This window comes from Sinocyclocheilus anshuiensis, unplaced genomic scaffold (genome assembly GCF_001515605.1).
Source record: "Sinocyclocheilus anshuiensis isolate Anshui unplaced genomic scaffold, SAMN03320099.WGS_v1.1 scaffold710, whole genome shotgun sequence".
Classification (NCBI taxonomy): domain Eukaryota; kingdom Metazoa; phylum Chordata; class Actinopteri; order Cypriniformes; family Cyprinidae; genus Sinocyclocheilus; species Sinocyclocheilus anshuiensis.
This window is the reverse complement of record NW_015544201.1, coordinates 629,203-651,032: the sequence shown is the minus strand read 5'-3', so window position 1 is coordinate 651,032 and position 21,830 is coordinate 629,203. Positions and strand designations below refer to the sequence as shown.

At 36.6% G+C, this 21,830-nt stretch overlaps 2 protein-coding genes and 1 pseudogene across 2 annotated transcripts in view; all 3 read left to right on the top strand.

Moving 5' to 3' along the window:
• The first annotated feature begins 1,686 nt into the window (after positions 1-1,686).
• Positions 1,687-12,690, top strand: LOC107696843 (putative homeodomain transcription factor 2; annotated as a pseudogene).
• A 1,088-nt stretch (positions 12,691-13,778) lies between these two features.
• Positions 13,779-15,533, top strand: LOC107696821 (6-phosphofructo-2-kinase/fructose-2,6-bisphosphatase 2-like). Its single transcript, XM_016497322.1, has 5 exons — positions 13,779-13,832; positions 14,640-14,736; positions 15,118-15,184; positions 15,323-15,395; positions 15,489-15,533. The coding sequence occupies exons 1-4, from the start codon at positions 13,781-13,783 to the stop codon at positions 15,392-15,394; spliced, it is 288 nt and encodes a 95-aa protein (XP_016352808.1). The 5' UTR covers positions 13,779-13,780; the 3' UTR covers position 15,395; positions 15,489-15,533.
• A 252-nt stretch (positions 15,534-15,785) lies between these two features.
• LOC107696842 (6-phosphofructo-2-kinase/fructose-2,6-bisphosphatase 2) overlaps positions 15,786-21,830 on the top strand; it is a 19,794-nt gene continuing 13,749 nt past the window's right edge. The window contains 7 exon segments of the mRNA XM_074187045.1: positions 15,786-15,873; positions 17,042-17,167; positions 17,975-18,071; positions 18,453-18,519; positions 18,658-18,738; positions 18,824-18,880; positions 19,005-19,129. Of these exon segments, the coding sequence (XP_074043146.1) occupies positions 15,786-15,873; positions 17,042-17,167; positions 17,975-18,071; positions 18,453-18,519; positions 18,658-18,738; positions 18,824-18,880; positions 19,005-19,129 (641 nt within the window).

Here is a 21,830-nt window from a genome sequence, read left to right as displayed (position 1 = left end):
TCCTGGATGTGAGTTTGCCCAGCCTCACTAGCTGCTGCCTGTCTGTCAGGAAGCTGGTGATCCACTGACAGATGGAGTAAAGGTGCAGTAATATAAAAAAGTACTAAACAAAAATAAATTAATCACACTTTTGAAAATATTTTTAAAATAATACTCGCATGAGCTGAAAATAGCTTTTAGTTTTGTTGATTCAAGGACCACTTTAGTTCAGACAGGTTTTGTGAATCGGTTCAACTGATTCATCGTAAAAGTCCGGCTCAAAGGAACGATTCTTCTTCTTCTTTTAAATTTAATGGCGGTTGGCAAACCAACTTAAATGGTGCATTCCCGCCACCTACTGGATAGGAGTGTGGAGCGCATAATGATTGGAAGTTTGAGAACTATAGCCAAAAACAAAACAAAAAAAAATATCTATATATATAATTTTTTTTTTTTTTTTTTTTCTTTCTTTTCCTTTTTTTTCCTTTTTTCCTTTTTTAATACAACGCCAATTATTCCCGCTTTATTTACTACAACTGTATCCTAAATTCTATTGATCAGTCTTGTTTCTTTTAAGAAAATAATTAATTCATGAAATATTCTTGATTGCTTTGGGACATTTCCTAACAGAACCTGAAGTGACAAATTATTTATTCCGAATGATCCTAAAGCTTGAATTAGTTGAAATCTTGCTCCTTCATATGCATCACACTCTATAAGTACATGTTCTACTGATTCTGCATGACCACATTTGTCACAATTTCCAGTTTCATGCTTCCCCATTCTATACAGACACTGATTTAACGAACAATGTCCAATACGCATTCTTGACATTAAAACGTCTTCTTTCCTGTTGCCAAACTTTCTTCTTTCTTGACCTACTTTCTCTTGAACATGATGAAAGTGTCTACCTTTTGTTCCACTATCCCACTCCTTCTGCCATTTCTTTCTTATTTCATTTGCAAGTAACCCTTTTACTTCTGCTTTACTCATTGACGCTTTAATGTCAATTTGTGCATGTTTCAGAGCCTGTTTAGCCAGATGGTCTGCCTCCTCGTTTCCTTCCACACCCATATGTGATGGTACCCACAGGAAATTTACCATAAGACCAGATTGTCTTATTCTAAATAGACTCTGCATCACTTCAAAAATGATATCTTGCCTTGCTGTTGAAATTCCACTTAGCAAGCTATTTAAAACTGAAAGGGAGTCTGTACAAATTACTGACCTTATTGGCTGTACTTCTTCTATCCACTGAAGAGCTAGGAATATTGCTATTGTCTCTGTAGTATAAACAGATATGTGATCTGAAATTCTTTTTGAAATTTTGACTTTGAATTGGGGTATGTAGACTGCTGCTGCTGTTATTCCAGACTCGGGATCTTTAGAGCCATCCGTGTATATTTGCAATATGCTATAATAAGTTTGTTCAATGTATTGCTGCACTGCTATATTTGTTCAAAGGAACGATTCATTTAAGAATCAGCATTTACACATTATACTCCAACCAAAGATGTTACATTCCATGAGTTTCAATGAACATTCGACTTCAACATTTAACTAGGGCTATTTTTATTATAATTATTTCGTTTTGTTTTATTTTTGTATTTTATTGTGTTACTTTATTTTATTTTGTCGTTTTACACTAGTTACTGCAGTTTATTTTGTGCAACATGTAGTTCCGCCGTTCACATTGGATGAGTCGTTGTCGTCGCTTGCTTCACACACTTGTCGTTTCTGCCAGGCGCTGATCAGAGTGGGAACTTTAACAATCGCTTCTCTTTTGCAAGAAGATCATTTTATCGTCGATGAGATTTAACCGAACTAATGCCAGGGTGGTTTGTCAGTAAATATAGTTAGCTCACAACTTTAGACGGCTGTTTTAACTTCTTAATGAGATGTTTTTGATGTGGCGTCAGATAGTTTTGTTGTTGTAGGGGGGCGAGGTTTGTTTCAGCTCCAACATAAACATCTGAAAATGTTGACAAGACTCAACACGAACTGCTGAGGAATCACAGCCAGATATTGTTTATTGGGCTCCAGGTATGTTTAATATTGTTATATTTTCCGAGAACTAAAAGCATGCAACTTTACCTGTAGCGGTCTTTATCAAATGCAGTCTAGGTAGGCAGCTAACTAGGTTTTGAAACACAGCCGCTCTCTTTATTTGTACTTGATAAGTCGCTTCCTATATCTGTAACATACCTTCATTTGAGAACAGGCGTCTCCTTTTTACTGTAAGCGATGACAACCTGTATGTCTGACTCTTTCGAGGAATGAAATATTCTGAGATTGGCACTACCTATCGTCTGAGATGACCGGACCTAATGTTAAAAAAAAAATGGCAGGAATAGCATGGTATCAGAAAAAGGTGAGCCTTACTAGATCTGTTTTACAGTAAATGCATATTGTGATTAGAAAGGGATTGACAGTTCTCTAATGATCTTGTGTCAAAGATTGGAGCCTATGATCAGCAGATTTGGGAAAAGTCACTGGAACAGACTGAGCTCAAGGTATGTGGCACAGTGGCAGTTTGTGTTTGCAACATCGATGTGGTTTTTAACATTGTGCAAAATGTATGCAGTCAGACTTGTGAAACTGTTCTGTATGAACAGGGCTTTGGAAGCAAACCTAAGAAGACTGGCCATATCAAGCCAGACCTCATTGATGTTGACCTAGTGAGAGGTGAGTTAACATTCATGTTTGACATCTGAATCTATTGTGTGTATCTGTAATTGTTATAGGGTGTAAGATCAGATCAGATCTCATACTTTAAATGTAAAAATATGCTGTAAAACAGGCAGCAAAAGAAACGTTGCAAATGTGACATTGTTTTGGGCATTACAGGAAGGTATTTTTGTGCATGAATATTTTACAGTTTATAACCAGACAATATTATATAATTAAATTATGTAATGTTACCTAAATCTGAATAAGAAATATAAGAAGACACATATACAAGTAAACTAAAGATAATCAAGTATGATGTGTCACACAGGAGCTTCTGGGTTACTATTTTCGCTGTAAATTACTTACAGAAACATAATTATCTTAAGTATATGTATTGCCAAGTATATCTTTAATTAATTTACAGTAAAATTGCAATACAGTTCAAAAGTCTGGGGTCACTAAGATTTTTTTGAAAGAAATTAATACACTGATTCAGCAAAGATGCATTAAATTGATCAAAAAGACTTTTATAAAGACAGTAAAGATATTTATAATGTTACTAAAGAGTTCTATTTCAAATAAATGCTGTTCTTTTCATCTTTCTATCATCATCAAAGAATCTCAGTTCAAATTTTATTCCCTCAGTCATGATATTCCTTTAGTTATTATAAAATAATATAGGTGAACAGTTATTTTAAAATGTAATATTTCACAAAATTACCGTTTTTTCTGTATTTTACTGATGAAGCGATTTTTGTGAGTGTTAGAGACTTTTTTTTTTTTTTTTTTTAAACTTGCTGACCCCAGACTTTTGAATGATAGTGTACATATTTAAAAATGTCACTGTACGTTAAGGCAACTAACAGCTCTTTTGAATAATTAAATGAGTATCTTTACAACTGCAGGTTCTACATTTAGCAAGGCCAAACCAGAGAGCCCTTGGACCGCTCTGACTCGTAAAGGCTTGGTCAGGGTCCTCTTCTTTCCTTTCTTCTTTCAGTGGTGGATCCAAGTTACATCTAAAAGCATTTCCACCCTCATCTTAGTTCTGTACTTTCTTCAAGGTATGCAGTTTTTCTTCTTTTCAGCAAAGCACAGTCACGTGAACATATTTTATGCATTCGAGTGTTTTCACATAGTTTCGTTGATCATTCTTTGAATATTTCAGATTTTGTTGAGAGATAATACATGTGGTTTAGTGATAATACGTTTGAAAACCTTCAATGTCATTTGGAAATGAATTAAAATGAATGAAAAGTCTCAGTATGGTATCATGAGCTGATGGATTTGTGTTCATTGCAGTGGCAGGAGCTGTGTTGTATTTTGAGGTACCGGCAGCCTGTGCCAGTGAGGTTGTGGGTCCATTGTGTCTCATGCTGTTGTTGGGTACAGTACACTGCCAAATAGTATCCACAGAATCTTCCAGAAGCCCGGACAACAGCCCTGTCCCCAGTCGGACGGCCAGCCCTGTTCGCAGGAAAAGGTTAAGCTACTGCTGTGTCAGATTTGTGAGAGATAGACTTGTCTCAGAGCCATAAACGACCAAGTGTTTTTTTCTCTCATCAAATGGCCAATACATCTAATGTTCTGCGAGGCTTGCAGTTTCATCAGTAGTGCCAGTGTTCAGCTGACACTTTAGTGTGTCAAATAAGAGTCTCCACAATAAAGAGAAGGAAATATCTAGTTTAAAACACATGTGCCAAGATCTTAGAAATGTACTTATTGTATTCATGTTGGTGTCATGTTGTTTTGGAAAACTTTAAACCATTTTTATGTAAAGTTTACATTTAAAATTTTGTGTTGTAATATTGAGTAAAAAGTAATAACATGTTGTCTTACACTTTGAATGTGTGTGAACGTCCTAAAATTTGTATTTAAAAAATATTATATTTAAAATACATTTTAAATGAGCTTTTAGCTTTTTAGTAAAAAGTAATAACATGTTGTCTTACACTTTGAATGTGTGTGAATGTCCTAAAATTTGTATTTAAAAAATATTATATTTAAAATACATTTTAAATGAGCTTTTAGCTTTTTAAAAAATTATTAATTCATAAATATTATTAGTTTTTTTTTTTTTTTTTTAAAGAGTCGCACCACATGATATTTTAGAACTTGAACTAACCTTGCCACGTCATAAAAAGGTGAAATAATCTGACTTATTGACCTTGATAAACAGTCATTAGGGTCTGTGGTATCTTGATATCATATCATATCTACATGACTTTGGGTTGGCAGACAAAAGTATTATTATTATTTTTTTTTTTTATCTTAAAGTGAAGCAGTTTTAAAATAATAATAATAATAGTAATATAAGATTATATATATATATATATATATAAAAAATATATATTATTTTCCAAAAATTAGAAGAGTTGTATTCAAGTGATGGTATGTATGGATTACATTTTAATGTATTTTTTAATAAATTAATTGATCAACACACACAAAAAATGCATTATGTCATTGACTCTAGTGTCAAAACAGGCACCAAATTTAAAACATTATATTACTTTTATATATTATAACAGATATAAACGAATAGGTCCTGGCTTTTGATCGGTCAGTTTCATTCTTTTGATGTAATTCCATTTGTGTCATGTGTGAAATTATTTTAGTGTTTATTCATAGACAGAGGAAGAGTAGAAAATCAAAGAGGTCTGAGGATGAGAGCAGCAGAGGGGGAGGGATAGTAGAACTCAAACTTGAAGACAACCACCGACTCTACAGATCAGAGAAGAGACTGGTAAAACACTTTCTTTAGAACTGTACATTTTGAAGTGTCGTGAACATTCATGGTTGTGTTGATCGAGATCCTGTGGGCTTTGCAGAACTCCCCGAGGAGGCCTCCATATGGGGCTTCTGAAGATCTCTCCAGTGAGGAAGAAGCAGATGAAGCAGAGCTGCAAAGAGAGAGACTCTTCTCATCAGCACCTCCCAAATATGCCCGAGCGCTCAGGAATAGACTTCACAACGTCCCCAAGAACAATCTGCCACCCCAAACTCATGTGAGTATCTGTGTAAAACCAAGGTAAATGTCTGTAAAATAGTTCAGAATATTCATTACCATTGCGTGAATGCATACAGGGAGAGAATAACGGCAAGCCAACAGATGCTCCGGTGCTTCCACGTGAAGTCAAGCTTCTGCGGCCCTCAGAGGGCTCACGTCTAGCCTCTGACACAGATGATATGTTGTGGGAGGAGCTTCTACATGATCCTGACTCCGCCTCCACCGGAAGCAGTGAAAGTGGAGAGGAGGAGCCTCACAGTCCTAACCTCTCCCTCCCTCTGCCCAACATCACTCTGACTAGTGATGAGGATGAAGCCTTACCGCAGGTGGGTTGCGTTAATAAGTTTAATGTGAATTTTCACACCTCGTTTAAAGGAATAGTTCACCCAAAAATGAAAATTTGCTGAAAATGTACTTACCCTCAGACCATCCAAGATGTAGATGAGTTTGTTTCTGCATCAGATCAGATTTGGAGAAATTTAGCATTACATCACTTGCTCACCAATGAATTCTCTGCAGTGAATGGGTGCCGTCAGAATGAGAGTTCAAACAACTGATAAAAAAATCACAATAATCCACAAGTAATCCACAGTCCATCATGTAACATCTTGTGAAGCAGAAAGCTGGTTTTTAAATTAAAACAAAAAATTGATCATAATTTTCTAATCTTTAAACTATTCCGTCCATAAAATAAATTAAATTAAAATATGTTCTCTCTCCATAATATTGCTTTTTCCAGTGAAAAAGATGTTTCGACTGACTAATGACAGAAATATGCACAATTTAGTGCTTTGGTATTTGGTGTATTGGCAGGAAATTACAGTTTAAAATTAAAACATCTTAATGATGGATTTGTTTCGTATAAACATAGCTTTTCGCTTCACAAGACATTAAATGATGGACTAGAGTGGTTTGGATTACTTGTGGATTATTGTGATGTTTTTATCAGCTGTTTGGACTCTCATTCTGACGGCACCCATTCACTGCAGAGGATCCACTTGTGAGCAAATTATGTAATGCAAAATTTTTCCAAAACTGTTCTGATGAAGAAACTCATCTACACCTTGGATGGCCTAATGGTGAGAACTATTCCTTTAACTTTTTTTAACCCTCCAGTACGAATTAAGATTGCATTGTTAATTTAAGCAGCACTTCAATGTTGTATAGACAGGAGGCATCCAATCACAAACTAAGCAATAATTATCCATTTAAATATTAATGTGCTTTGCACAGTTTGTATAGATACTTTCAAGGTCTGTGTTTAAAAAAGAAAATTCTCAAACTGCAACAGCAAATGCATTATTTAATTTCCATGGTGTAATTTCTGTAGATGGATAAACACTTATAACAAGTTGTGGGCAATTTCTCTGATATTTTAGGAAATGCATTGAACTTGACACACAGTTATGAGGGTCTGCATGGCTCCTCTCTGTGGTAACATTTCCTTTTTATGTTTTTTTCCTGCATGTTAGTCTGACCTCATGACTTTGGTTGGCTGACATTTTCTGAATATTAGTACACAGTTAAAAAAGGTTATGTTGCAATACTTTTCTTTTTCACAAGAATTTCATAACTTTTTTTCTTTCGTTATGATGTTATGACATTTGTACACCCTTGACATTTTTAATTTCACGTCCCCCAAAAATGTCAAAATCGATTTCATTTAAAAAAACTAAAACCATGTTCATCACAGAATACCCTGGATTAACCATTTAAAGTGTGCAACTGGCCTTAATCTCTTTCCTATGATTAACAGACTCCCCAAACATCATACTCTTATCTCTGCACTTTGAATGACACGCATGATTTCTTTCTCCCTTTAGCACCAGTTTTCATGGCTGCAGGCTTGTCACCCCTCCAAAGACCGTGTCAGTGCCATTATCTGGGAGCAGGGAGAGTGTAAGAAAGCTGACATGTCTGTGCTGGAGATCAGTGGTATCATTCTCACACGAGTAAAGTCCTTCTTTCTCTGCCCTGTTTATCTCTACATTAGTGGTTTAAATTGCTTAAAAAGAGAACTGTTGACTTCCTCTTTAAACAGAAATTATATTCAAATTCAGTGTAAACTCCTCTGTAAGCATTTGAACACTGACTGTTTTGGAGTTTTGCATTGGTATTTTTCTTTGAGTCATACCTGTGACCCGGAAAGTAACAGGTCGGTGCTGTTGCTGTAAAATCATGCTGAAGGTTTTCTGTTTCCAGGTGAAGGTGGTTGAACAAGGGATGGGTTATCTGCTCTTCGGCAGTCTGGTCACCGCCTCACTAGCTCTGCTGCCCTACTGCTTCAGACTGGCACAGAAACTGGATGTTGGCAATCTCAATTCTGTTTCCCTTGAGGAACTGCCCGCAGTGGTCATCGGGCCACCTTGTGGCTTGTCCTATGCGTTCTTCATCATCACCACAGCGGAAAGAGTTTTCCTCTCTGGACTCTTCTTCTTCATGATGTGTGTGGCTGAGAGGACGTATAAACAGGTGAATATGAACATGCCTTGGCATCAATTTTTTTATGTTATGGAGTGTTTGTAATAAATGCGTTATTAACGTTTGTTTGTTGCCACCTTTAGGCTAAAATGTTAATTTTACATTAGTTCGATTCAGTATGCTAATACATTTTTACATTTCAAGTTGCATAAATTAACAGTTATTATATAATTGTGAACTTCTTTGTAAAGTGTTGTTGAAATCTCAGTGCCACAAAATCTTTATAAAGAATGTGATGTCATCTACAGCGCCTTTTATTTGCGAAACTCTTCAGCCATATCACGTCCGCACGCAAAGCTAAAAAATCGGAGATTCCTCACTTTCGGCTGAAGAAAGTGCAAAATATCAAGATGTGGCTTTGCATTCATATAAACTCCTACACCTAACTGAATCGCGATTTGTTTAGCATCTCAACCGATTTGAATCGTCACATATTTGAATCGATTTTCAACCGGCTCGCGGTTAATCGTTACATCCCTACCTTTTATGTCATTTGTTCTGAAACATAGAAACACACCCTATTTCTATAATCCCACCCTATAAAGACACCATTGTACCTTTGAAGATAAATGTGACATTTAACTTGAATTATAACTTAGCAGTGTTATTGTTTGCTAAAATGATTAAAATTCATATATAAATAATACTAGAATAACACTGTCACTTAGGTTGTCTCAAACTTTTTAGATTTTTTTTTTTGCCATTTGGATTTAGTAAGAATAGTAGTAAGTATAAATGTGGTTTTGACTGGTAGTATGTGCCATAAAGTCATCTTTTTGAGAAAATTAATTAATTGATATCAATCGTTTATATTAGGTTAAGTAAAGTATCAGATTACTGCACCTGGTAAAATCTATTCACAGTTTGAAAATGTGACTGTCTAATACAGCAAAGATAACTGGTATTGTGTTTCAGCTTTTGCACAGTCATCACACATTTCTGGACTCAGAGACCAACTGGGAGCTGATGGTCTGGTGTGCTGCTCTAATGGTTTTCCTCCTACGCCTCGCTACCCTCGGAGCTGAGACCAACCGAAAGTACAGCAACGCTTCTGTGCTTCTGACTGAACAGGTGAAATTAAAATCTCATATACATGCACATAGGGGTGTGCGATATCCCAATTTTTGATCGTGGACTATTAAAGTGTCGCATAAATATAGTTAATAACGTAGAAATATTGTACTATTGTGCTACAGCGCACATTCTATCAGTACCAGTTCTGGCGCCTCCGTCTCAATATCTGTACGCCACATACATTCACATCAAATGTTATAACTCAGTGGTAGAGTTACACTCACGGGACACTGCACACTTTAAAGCCTTGCCGGTTAAACATTTCATTGTGCTGTTCTGACATGCGCTTTTTCTGAGTGCGTACACCTGAAGCGCACTCACACTAAAAAGCCTGTCAAACAGCGCCTGATTGCTGGACTAAGTTATTTTTTGCGTCTGATTGCACTAATACTGTCAAAAATACAAGGTTTACATGTAAACACATTTTGTTTTGTCTAAAGTGAAAGTAAAAAGTTAAGAGAAAAATGAATGTGTGCCTGTACAGTATATTACATGCGTGCAGCACTTAAAGGGACAGCAGACTAATAATTGTACTAAACATGCTGCCGCTTGTCATTAAAGGGATAGTTCACCCAAACATTAAAATTCTGTCATTATTTACTCAATCACATGTTGTCTCAAACCTGGGACAAAATTAATTTCTTTCTTGTGCTGAACACAAAAGAAGATTAAAGAATGTGGGTAACCAAACAGTTGCTGGTCCCCATTGACTTTGATAGTAGGAAAGAAAAATACTATAGAAGTCACTGGGGACCAGCAACTGTTTGGTTACCCACATTCTTCAAAATAAATGTTATGTTCAACAGAAGAAAGAAACTCATTCAGGTTTAAAAGAACTTGAGAGTGAGTAAATGATGACAGAATTTTCAGTTTTGGGTGAACTATCCCTTTAATGTTAATAAAACAACAAAACACAGAGAAAAATCAATCCCTGCTCTTGACTGAAGAACTTTAATACAGTTGTTTTAATAAGAATCAATGTATACAGTGACATGTATATAGTGTTATTTTTATATTTGTTTATTCAATTTCCTGAATGCGACTGCTAAATACACATAATGTACCTGAAAAATAAAGCACTTTTTTGTATATTATGTGTATTTGTGATATGTGTCTTTGTTCTTATTTTAAAGATAAAACAATGACAAAGATATAACGCCCACTTTGGCCTAAATGTTTCCCATTGTTTTTTTATTTTCTATTTTGTAAGGCTTTGTTTTTAAAATAGGGAAGTTAGTTTGGCTGTACTGCCCAGACAACTTGCAAAATAGTAAAACCAAAATCACAAAGAATCATGATAAAATCGTGAATCGTGATTTTCATGAAAAAAAAAAAAAAATCGTGATATGATATTTTTGCTACAGTATATCGCCCACCCCTAGCCACACAGAACAAAGAGGCGGTATTATTCAGAATCAAGTGAAGTTGAACCATTCACAAGTGCGCACTACGCAGGTGCAAATAAATGGCGCTAGCATTGCTTAAAGCGGAGTTTTGTGTTTGGCGTTACATTTTCTGAAAACACTTTACAATAAGGTCCCTTTAGTTAACCTTTGTGAATGTACTACTGACTCTCATTAACATTAACAATGAGCAGCACATTTGTAACAGTGGTTATTAATCTTTGTTAATGTTAGTTAATGAAAATGCATCTGTTCATTAGTTAATGTTAGTTCATGTTTATAGAAGCTTGTTTCCGCTACTGGCTAAAAAATGAAAAAGGTAATTGTGAATTTTTTTCTTACAATTCTGAGTTTATATCCAACAATTCTGACCTTTTTTCTCAGAATTGCGAGATATAAACTCAGAATTGCAATATATAATAATGCTAAAGATATTTAGCATTATTAAATGTCGAAATTAACATTAATTAAGATGAACAAATTCTTTATAATTATTTTCATTGTTAGTTCATTTTAACTGGTGTAAGTAACTAATGTTAGCAGTTGGAGACTTACTGTAAAGTGTTAGCCATTTTTTGTTTCAGATAAACTTGTATCTTAAGATGGAGAAGAAACCCAACAAAAAGGATCAGCTGAACATAGTGAACAATGTGCTGAGGCTGGCCACAAAATTACTGAAAGTAAGACCATCAGAAAATTGCCATTCATCGGAAAAAAATAAAAGATTTCAGGCTTGCATTGACCATCATTTGCTACTTTCAGGAATTGGACACTCCATTTCGTCTGCTGGGTCTGACGGTGAACCCTCTGATCTACAATATCACGAGAGTGGTCATCCTGTCAGCCCTCTCAGCTGCCGTCAGCGATTTACTAGGGTTCAACATCCGGGTGAGGGGAACATTTGCACACCAAGCACAGTGGTTATCTCCACCTGTATCCTGGGTCTGTTTTATTGTCCCGCTGACATGCAGATGTCTGGAGTTATTGATCTTGATGATCTGTGTTTTTATGACTCTAAAGTCATAACTGCATCTGTACTACTTCCTGTTATCAGCATAGTGGGAACTGCTCACTCTTTGTAGTATATGACTTTTATCACACAGCAGTATAACATATACATGCAATCTTTAACAAAATCCATCATGTTTTTTTTTTTTTAACAGCTCTGGAAGATCAAACCTTGATGTGATGCTTTTACACTGCCAGCGTCTTAACACTGAGGCCAGAGAGACTCTTAAATGTGCTTGTGCACAACCTACCAGATGACCAAGTTATCTTTTAAAAACTGTGCGAATCTACTGACCAAACTAATACATGACTTTTCTTCCATACCCTGTGCCTTCGGCCAGTCCAACAAACCTGTGTTCAGCTCAGCTGTTTTTGTTGAGCTCGTATTTGAATTGTAGAACCATAAAGCACACTTGCTTTCTTGATGCACTTGCTTACTGTAACTACTTAACAGCTTGCTGTTATATTCCAATTAGTGACCGCTGTTTCCCATAAATGTATCCTCTGGAAGCGTATTATCTGGTCTGGAAGCAACCACTTAAAACAGAACCACTATGTGCCTTGTGAAATATATATATATCAGTACTTTTAAATAAGCTATTTATGAGACATGGATTTGTCAACCGCTGAATGGGTAATGAAATGAAAGTTTTGAGCTTTTAGTAAAGGGTACTGAAAAACTTGCACACTGAATCTCTTGGAGGGAGCACCTTTTACTGGCATTGTATTCAAATAAACACAACTTTCTCTAAGAAACTTCCTCAATTAATCCTTAACAAAATATTTGAGTTTGGGGTGGGGGGGGTTTTCACATATAACATTTTAACAGCAGTGAAGTATTGTGAATGTACTATTACTGACGACTCAAAAATCTTATTTCTTAATTTTTATTTTTAATTTATTTATCATAAGTAGAAAAGTGAGGGTTCTGTGATTTTACTGCTATACTTTTATACGGCAATCACTGGATAATTCGTGAACGAAATGAAAGCAAATAAGAAATATGCTAGAAGAAATTTGAGTGTGTAAAAATGACATATGGACGTAATTAAAACTTCTTATTTATTTATGATGTTATTGTCTTTTTCTATAGTTTTATAAAAATTGTTTGTGACTTTTAAGATGTAACGATGAAAGTGTCACTGAACGAATCCGTTCAGGAATCGAAAGAATTAATGATTCAAAAGAGTCGAGTCACTGAGGTTAATCAAAATCACCACCACTTACCAGCACGCTGTAATGTTTGGTGAAAGTCTACTATTCACTTCACAGACGGACGCGATGTCATGCTTTCACAGGTATTACGGTAAGTAAACAGTGACGTCGAGACACCTTCACTCACGAGCTTGGCGCTGGTTGCTATGGAAGGTCATCAAGTGCAAACGCGACAGAAGCAACAGCACCCTGCGCAAACACATTAAACCTGCCGGTAGGACCGGTGGAGACGGAATGAAATACAGACCCCCTGAGCTTGAAGGGACGACCATTTGGAAACTCACGTTTTACGTATCTCAGTCATGTGTTTAATTTTAATCTATTCATTTTATGATGTAATGACTAATTGCTGACAAACCCTCCGCACAGGCTACTGTTTACTGATGACCGAACATGGAATCCTCAGCATCCTCTTCTCTGTTACAATGTAGCGCGACGTTTGTTGTTACTGCGCTGCGGGTCATTACGAAAATGACGACGTGGCAAGAATAAAAGCTGCAGTGTCACTAAATAGAGCGTTTTGTGAGGAGAAAATGATTTAAATTGTCGTTAGTTCTTTTTAATAAACCAATAACGTAGGCTGCGTACATTGTCCTTATTCCACCCCTACTCTCTGCAGGAATGTTTTTACAGCAGGAAGAGTAAGTGAGTGATAGCAACCCTCTACATTGCGAGTAAATCACTCGCATATGCGACTAAATGATGTCTAATATTAGGCAATTGCTAATAAATTCTCAGATTTTACTCGCCAGTGTGTGAGTTGGAGGCTAAGTATAAGTTTAGCTCAGATATATTTTCACACGCCGAACACTCTGACTGAGCGCTTCAGAGTTTCACTCTCCGTCAAGTGATCTGTGCTGTTTTTCAGTTCATCTGAATGGATGTGCAACGCACAACGTACCGTATCATGATCGGCCTCCCTGCCAGAGGCAAGACGTACATGTCAAAGAAACTCACGCGCTACCTCAACTGGATTGGAGTTCCCACAAAGGGTGAGTGGGCAGCTGAATTTAGACAGTTGCAACATATCAAATGACACTCACTATAAATATAATCTGTCTTCACTTTTACATGCATCATTTAGCTCTCAGCTGACCATTCTGACATGATGGTCTATCAAGAGGCTAAATTGGAACTTGCATTATTTAAATGTGTAGGCAACCCAACACATTTCAACTCAAACTCTCATGACTACGTCATGACCTACAATGCAAGTGTTTTAATCACTGTAACTGAAGTCAGAGATTCCTAATGCAATGAGAATTGAACTGTTCCATCTTTACATGCAGAGTGATGTCACCTTGATGCATAACAGTTGCGCTAGAACCGATAAAGGATGTGTCACAGTCTTCAGCGGGTGTGCCCAGAATGGCCACCAGATGACGACTGTTTTCTGTGAGCACATGGCTTGTGTCGTGTTTGTTTGGTGCCATGTGCTCTCTCCTGTCTATTGTCTTGCCCCGCCCATCTTGTTACCTCATTATTGTTTAAGTTGCTCCACCTGTGTCTCCCTCGCTAGCCTCCTCATTTGGTTTCCTATTTATTCTCCTGGTGTCTGTAATCCTGTGCTGATCCGTCGTTTTTCATTGTGTGTGTTATGTCTGCATGTAGTGCAGTTCCTAGCCTGCCTGTCTGTTTTTCCCCCTCGGGGTTGTTTTAGTTTGTTTTTGTTTCATTTTATTATTAAAAGAAAGAACCATTCATCCTGCACTTGAGTCCTTGCTTCATCTCTCCACACACACCGTGACAGCATGTGAAGATTAACCATAATTTCTTGTGTTTTTGGGGTTATCTTGCAGTGTTTAACCTGGGGGTGTACCGGAGGGAAGCAGTTAAAGCGTACAAGTCTTATGACTTCTTCAGACATGACAATAAGGAAGCCATGAAGATACGAAAGTAGGATTATATCTTTGTTTAATTTAATGGGATAGTTCTCCCAAAAAGACCATTTTGTCATCATGACTCACACCCTTATGGCTTTCCAAACCTTATGACATTCTTTCTTCCGTGGAACATGAAAGGAGATGTTTTGCAGAATGTCCAAGCTGCTCGCTTTCATATGTTTACAATGTTTTCAGTAAACAAAGAAACAAATGTGATTAAATAAAGCCAGTTAGACTAATGTGATGGTGCAATGACAAAAAATATATTTCAACACATTTCCTGAAGGTTACATTAGTGCACTTCTGACAGGTCAGTTCATGTTTTTCCTGAGAACTGAGTTTACTTGAATTCAGTGCATGTCTATTGTTGCATTTTTTTCATTTTCCCAAATAGACAGTGTGCCTTGGTGGCCCTGCAAGATGTAAAGATCTACCTGAATGAGGAAGGTGTACAAATAGCTGTAAGGATTTACCTTTTTTTTTCTGTTCACCTCTATTATTTACTTAAATGTAATAGGGACGTGGAGTGTTTATGAATATTAATAAGGTTCAGGACTTCTTTCTTTATATTTGATATAATCTGTTTTTGTCCTTTTAAGGTATTTGATGCCACAAACACAACCTGGGGGAGGCGGGATCTTATAATAAATTTTGTACAGGAGAATGCATAAGGTATCACAGCCAAATGTGCACTTCCATAGTTATCGTTTTGCAGAAGTGATGTGTGGTCATTATTTTCCTATTTGTGTTTGTTTACCTTTGCAGGTGTTTTTTGTGGAGTCAGTATGTGATGATCCAGAGGTTATTGCAGCTAACATCCTGGTATGTTATGTTGTGATGTTTGGTTTGCATTTTCTTTAAACTAATGGTATAATGAAGTATAGCAACATACCAGAATTGCTTTTCATGATCTTCTCAACAGCTGTCTCTTATGTGCTCTTATTTCTTCACGAGGTCAAGGTTTCAAGTCCAGATTATCCAGAGACACACAGAGAGACAGCCAATGGCGATTCAATTGCCAAGGTGTTCGTAGAGGGCTGGATAAAGTCTGACAGATTCAGTATGTCTGCATGGGTGCAGCAGGAGGCTGGTCCAACCAGTTCTGCTGAAGCCAAGAAATCAGAACCCAGAGGTCAAGAGAAGAAATGCTGTAAGTACACACTCTTTCACATCCCACAGATCTAAGAAATTGAATGAAACCATGTTTAAACTGGCCTAAGGTGGTCAGCTGGTTATGCTGGTCTGTTTCATGGGTGTTACAGAGGTTTGTGCTACTGAGTTTCCCACATAACAGTTTTGTTCCTGACCTATTCAATTTTAACAACAGCCCTGGATCATTTCACAGTTGCCCTTCTTATAATGTCAGCTGTCACTGAGGCTGTTAAACAGAAGTTCACTGTCAGTCTAGATTAGAAATAAACCTGCTGTGCTTCCTTTTATTTATATATGCATTGTCTGTTATGCTGGTTTCAAATTGCAGATCAAGGTAAAGGCACATTTGTTTAAGGTTTGTTCTAGGTATTTTTTCCAGTCATTATCAAATTGCTGACCTGAGGCAATGTTTTCTTAATACACAATTCTTTCATTATTTAAAAAAAAAAAAGTTCAGTGATTTCATTTGCATTTTACATTCGTTTGGTCTTTTTGGTTAAAAAATAGAAAAAAGTAATTGTATGTACTTATTTAAAAACCATTCATTTATCTTGGAAGAATAACTAAATAGACACAATACTGTTTTATAAATAGTATTGAAAGAAATGTAATGCTTTAAATTAGACTGGAGTCAATATATTATACACCAGTTCAAAATATTTTTTTGATTCATAAAGGACAAAAATTGATCAAAAGTGACAGTAAAGAAATTCATAATGTTATTGTTATATTGTTATAATGATATACTATTCTTCTGAACTTTATATTCATCAAAGAACCTGAAAAAAAATCTGTCACAGTTTCCACAAAAATATTAAGCAGCACAACTTTCGATTTTCAGCAAGGATAAGAAATGTTACTTGAGCATCAAATCAGCATATTAGAATGATTTCTGATGGATCATGTGACACTGAAGATTGGAGTCATGGCAAAAAATTTGCCTTAATGCAAGCGAGGTGTCAACAGTCACAGAGTTTCAGGTCCTATTTTGTAGTTTGTTTGTGGAAAGTACCATAAACCACAAGTGCAAACATCTTCTGTTGGTGTCCCATATGTGAAATTTACATTTGACAAATTATAATTAGTACTGTAGATTGTAACTTCCTCTAGCTCATTTTGTGTTGTTGATATTGTCTGTCTGTTTTTCTGTGCCTGTCTGACCACAGCATGGGCGTCTTACATGACTAACTCCCCCACCATGATTGTCATGATCGGCCTCCCTGCCAGAGGCAAGACGTACATGTCAAAGAAACTCACGCGCTACCTCAACTGGATTGGAGTTCCCACAAAGGGTGAGTGGGCAGCTGAATTTAGACAGTTGCAACATATCAAATGACACTCACTATAAATATAATCTGTCTTCACTTTTACATGCATCATTTAGCTCTCAGCTGACCATTCTGACATGATGGTCTATCAAGAGGCTAAATTGGAACTTGCATTATTTAAATGTGTAGGCAACCCAACACATTTCAACTCAAACTCTCATGACTACGTCATGACCTACAATGCAAGTGTTTTAATCACTGTAACTGAAGTCAGAGATTCCTAATGCAATGAGAATTGAACTGTTCCATCTTTACATGCAGAGTGATGTCACCTTGATGCATAACAGTTGCGCTAGAACCGATAAAGGATGTGTCACAGTCTTCAGCGGGTGTGCCCAGAATGGCCACCAGATGACGACTGTTTTCTGTGAGCACATGGCTTGTGTCGTGTTTGTTTGGTGCCATGTGCTCTCTCCTGTCTATTGTCTTGCCCCGCCCATCTTGTTACCTCATTATTGTTTAAGTTGCTCCACCTGTGTCTCCCTCGCTAGCCTCCTCATTTGGTTTCCTATTTATTCTCCTGGTGTCTGTAATCCTGTGCTGATCCGTCGTTTTTCATTGTGTGTGTTATGTCTGCATGTAGTGCAGTTCCTAGCCTGCCTGTCTGTTTTTCCCCCTCGGGGTTGTTTTAGTTTGTTTTTGTTTCATTTTATTATTAAAAGAAAGAACCATTCATCCTGCACTTGAGTCCTTGCTTCATCTCTCCACACACACCGTGACAGCATGTGAAGATTAACCATAATTTCTTGTGTTTTTGGGGTTATCTTGCAGTGTTTAACCTGGGGGTGTACCGGAGGGAAGCAGTTAAAGCGTACAAGTCTTATGACTTCTTCAGACATGACAATAAGGAAGCCATGAAGATACGAAAGTAGGATTATATCTTTGTTTAATTTAATGGGATAGTTCTCCCAAAAAGACCATTTTGTCATCATGACTCACACCCTTATGGCTTTCCAAACCTTATGACATTCTTTCTTCCGTGGAACATGAAAGGAGATGTTTTGCAGAATGTCCAAGCTGCTCGCTTTCATATGTTTACAATGTTTTCAGTAAACAAAGAAACAAATGTGATTAAATAAAGCCAGTTAGACTAATGTGATGGTGCAATGACAAAAAATATATTTCAACACATTTCCTGAAGGTTACATTAGTGCACTTCTGACAGGTCAGTTCATGTTTTTCCTGAGAACTGAGTTTACTTGAATTCAGTGCATGTCTATTGTTGCATTTTTTTCATTTTCCCAAATAGACAGTGTGCCTTGGTGGCCCTGCAAGATGTAAAGATCTACCTGAATGAGGAAGGTGTACAAATAGCTGTAAGGATTTACCTTTTTTTTTCTGTTCACCTCTATTATTTACTTAAATGTAATAGGGACGTGGAGTGTTTATGAATATTAATAAGGTTCAGGACTTCTTTCTTTATATTTGATATAATCTGTTTTTGTCCTTTTAAGGTATTTGATGCCACAAACACAACCTGGGGGAGGCGGGATCTTATAATAAATTTTGTACAGGAGAATGCATAAGGTATCACAGCCAAATGTGCACTTCCATAGTTATCGTTTTGCAGAAGTGATGTGTGGTCATTATTTTCCTATTTGTGTTTGTTTACCTTTGCAGGTGTTTTTTGTGGAGTCAGTATGTGATGATCCAGAGGTTATTGCAGCTAACATCCTGGTATGTTGTGATGTTTGGTTTGCATTTCCTTTAAACTAATGGTATAATAAAGTACAGCAACATACCAGTATAGGTTTTTATGGTCTTCTCAACAGTTGTCTCCTATGTGCTCTTATATCTTCAGGATGTCAAGGTTTCAAGTCCAGACTATCCAGAGACACACAGAGAGCGAGTCATGGATGATTTCCTGAAACGCATAGAATGTTATAAAGTCACTTACCAACCACTAGATCCTGATGAATATGACAAGTAAGAATGTTTAGAAAATAGAGACATAACACATGTACATATATTTTCTGCTTTAGATTCAACCTTTTGTCTGTTTTGGCGTTATTTGTTTTAAGCAGCATTGCAAGCATCTATATAATAAATATAATATCATATAAAATAAAATTATATAATAAAGACCCATTTATATTGTAAAAAATAAAACTATTATAAATATGTCTAAATAAATCATTCATTTATCTTGGAAGAATAACTAAATAGACACAATACTGTTTTATAAATAGTATTGAAAGAAATGTAATGCTTTAAATTAGACTGGAGTCAATATATTATACACCAGTTCAAAATATTTTTTTGATTCATAAAGGACAAAAATTGATCAAAAGTGACAGTAAAGAAATTCATAATGTTATTGTTATATTGTTATAATGATATACTATTCTTCTGAACTTTATATTCATCAAAGAACCTGAAAAAAAATCTGTCACAGTTTCCACAAAAATATTAAGCAGCACAACTTTCGATTTTCAGCAAGGATAAGAAATGTTACTTGAGCATCAAATCAGCATATTAGAATGATTTCTGATGGATCATGTGACACTGAAGATTGGAGTCATGGCAAAAAATTTGCCTTAATGCAAGCGAGGTGTCAACAGTCACAGAGTTTCAGGTCCTATTTTGTAGTTTGTTTGTGGAAAGTACCATAAACCACAAGTGCAAACATCTTCTGTTGGTGTCCCATATGTGAAATTTACATTTGACAAATTATAATTAGTACTGTAGATTGTAACTTCCTCTAGCTCATTTTGTGTTGTTGATATTGTCTGTCTGTTTTTCTGTGCCTGTCTGACCACAGCATGGGCGTCTTACATGACTAACTCCCCCACCATGATTGTCATGATCGGCCTCCCTGCCAGAGGCAAGACGTACATGTCAAAGAAACTCACGCGCTACCTCAACTGGATTGGAGTTCCCACAAAGGGTGAGTGGGCAGCTGAATTTAGACAGTTGCAACATATCAAATGACACTCACTATAAATATAATCTGTCTTCACTTTTACATGCATCATTTAGCTCTCAGCTGACCATTCTGACATGATGGTCTATCAAGAGGCTAAATTGGAACTTGCATTATTTAAATGTGTAGGCAACCCAACACATTTCAACTCAAACTCTCATGACTACGTCATGACCTACAATGCAAGTGTTTTAATCACTGTAACTGAAGTCAGAGATTCCTAATGCAATGAGAATTGAACTGTTCCATCTTTACATGCAGAGTGATGTCACCTTGATGCATAACAGTTGCGCTAGAACCGATAAAGGATGTGTCACAGTCTTCAGCGGGTGTGCCCAGAATGGCCACCAGATGACGACTGTTTTCTGTGAGCACATGGCTTGTGTCGTGTTTGTTTGGTGCCATGTGCTCTCTCCTGTCTATTGTCTTGCCCCGCCCATCTTGTTACCTCATTATTGTTTAAGTTGCTCCACCTGTGTCTCCCTCGCTAGCCTCCTCATTTGGTTTCCTATTTATTCTCCTGGTGTCTGTAATCCTGTGCTGATCCATCGTTTTTCATTGTGTGTGTTATGTCTGCATGTAGTGCAGTTCCTAGCCTGCCTGTCTGTTTTTCCCCCTCGGGGTTGTTTTAGTTTGTTTTTGTTTCATTTTATTATTAAAAGAAAGAACCATTCATCCTGCACTTGAGTCCTTGCTTCATCTCTCCACACACACCGTGACAGCATGTGAAGATTAACCATAATTTCTTGTGTTTTTGGGGTTATCTTGCAGTGTTTAACCTGGGGGTGTACCGGAGGGAAGCAGTTAAAGCGTACAAGTCTTATGACTTCTTCAGACATGACAATAAGGAAGCCATGAAGATACGAAAGTAGGATTATATCTTTGTTTAATTTAATGGGATAGTTCTCCCAAAAAGACCATTTTGTCATCATGACTCACACCCTTATGGCTTTCCAAACCTTATGACATTCTTTCTTCCGTGGAACATGAAAGGAGATGTTTTGCAGAATGTCCAAGCTGCTCGCTTTCATATGTTTACAATGTTTTCAGTAAACAAAGAAACAAATGTGATTAAATAAAGCCAGTTAGACTAATGTGATGGTGCAATGACAAAAAATATATTTCAACACATTTCCTGAAGGTTACATTAGTGCACTTCTGACAGGTCAGTTCATGTTTTTCCTGAGAACTGAGTTTACTTGAATTCAGTGCATGTCTATTGTTGCATTTTTTTCATTTTCCCAAATAGACAGTGTGCCTTGGTGGCCCTGCAAGATGTAAAGATCTACCTGAATGAGGAAGGTGTACAAATAGCTGTAAGGATTTACCTTTTTTTTTCTGTTCACCTCTATTATTTACTTAAATGTAATAGGGACGTGGAGTGTTTATGAATATTAATAAGGTTCAGGACTTCTTTCTTTATATTTGATATAATCTGTTTTTGTCCTTTTAAGGTATTTGATGCCACAAACACAACCTGGGGGAGGCGGGATCTTATAATAAATTTTGTACAGGAGAATGCATAAGGTATCACAGCCAAATGTGCACTTCCATAGTTATCGTTTTGCAGAAGTGATGTGTGGTCATTATTTTCCTATTTGTGTTTGTTTACCTTTGCAGGTGTTTTTTGTGGAGTCAGTATGTGATGATCCAGAGGTTATTGCAGCTAACATCCTGGTATGTTGTGATGTTTGGTTTGCATTT

Bases quoted from the DNA above. Each gene is read 5' to 3' on its own strand.
- LOC107696821 (XM_016497322.1), top strand. From the start codon at position 13,781: ATGTCAAAGAAACTCACGCGCTACCTCAACTGGATTGGAGTTCCCACA. The intron at 13,833-14,639 runs GTGAGTGGGCAG...GTTATCTTGCAG, and splicing joins GATTGGAGTTCCCACAAAGG to TGTTTAACCTGGGGGTGTAC. The intron at 14,737-15,117 runs GTAGGATTATAT...TTTCCCAAATAG, and splicing joins GAAGCCATGAAGATACGAAA to ACAGTGTGCCTTGGTGGCCC.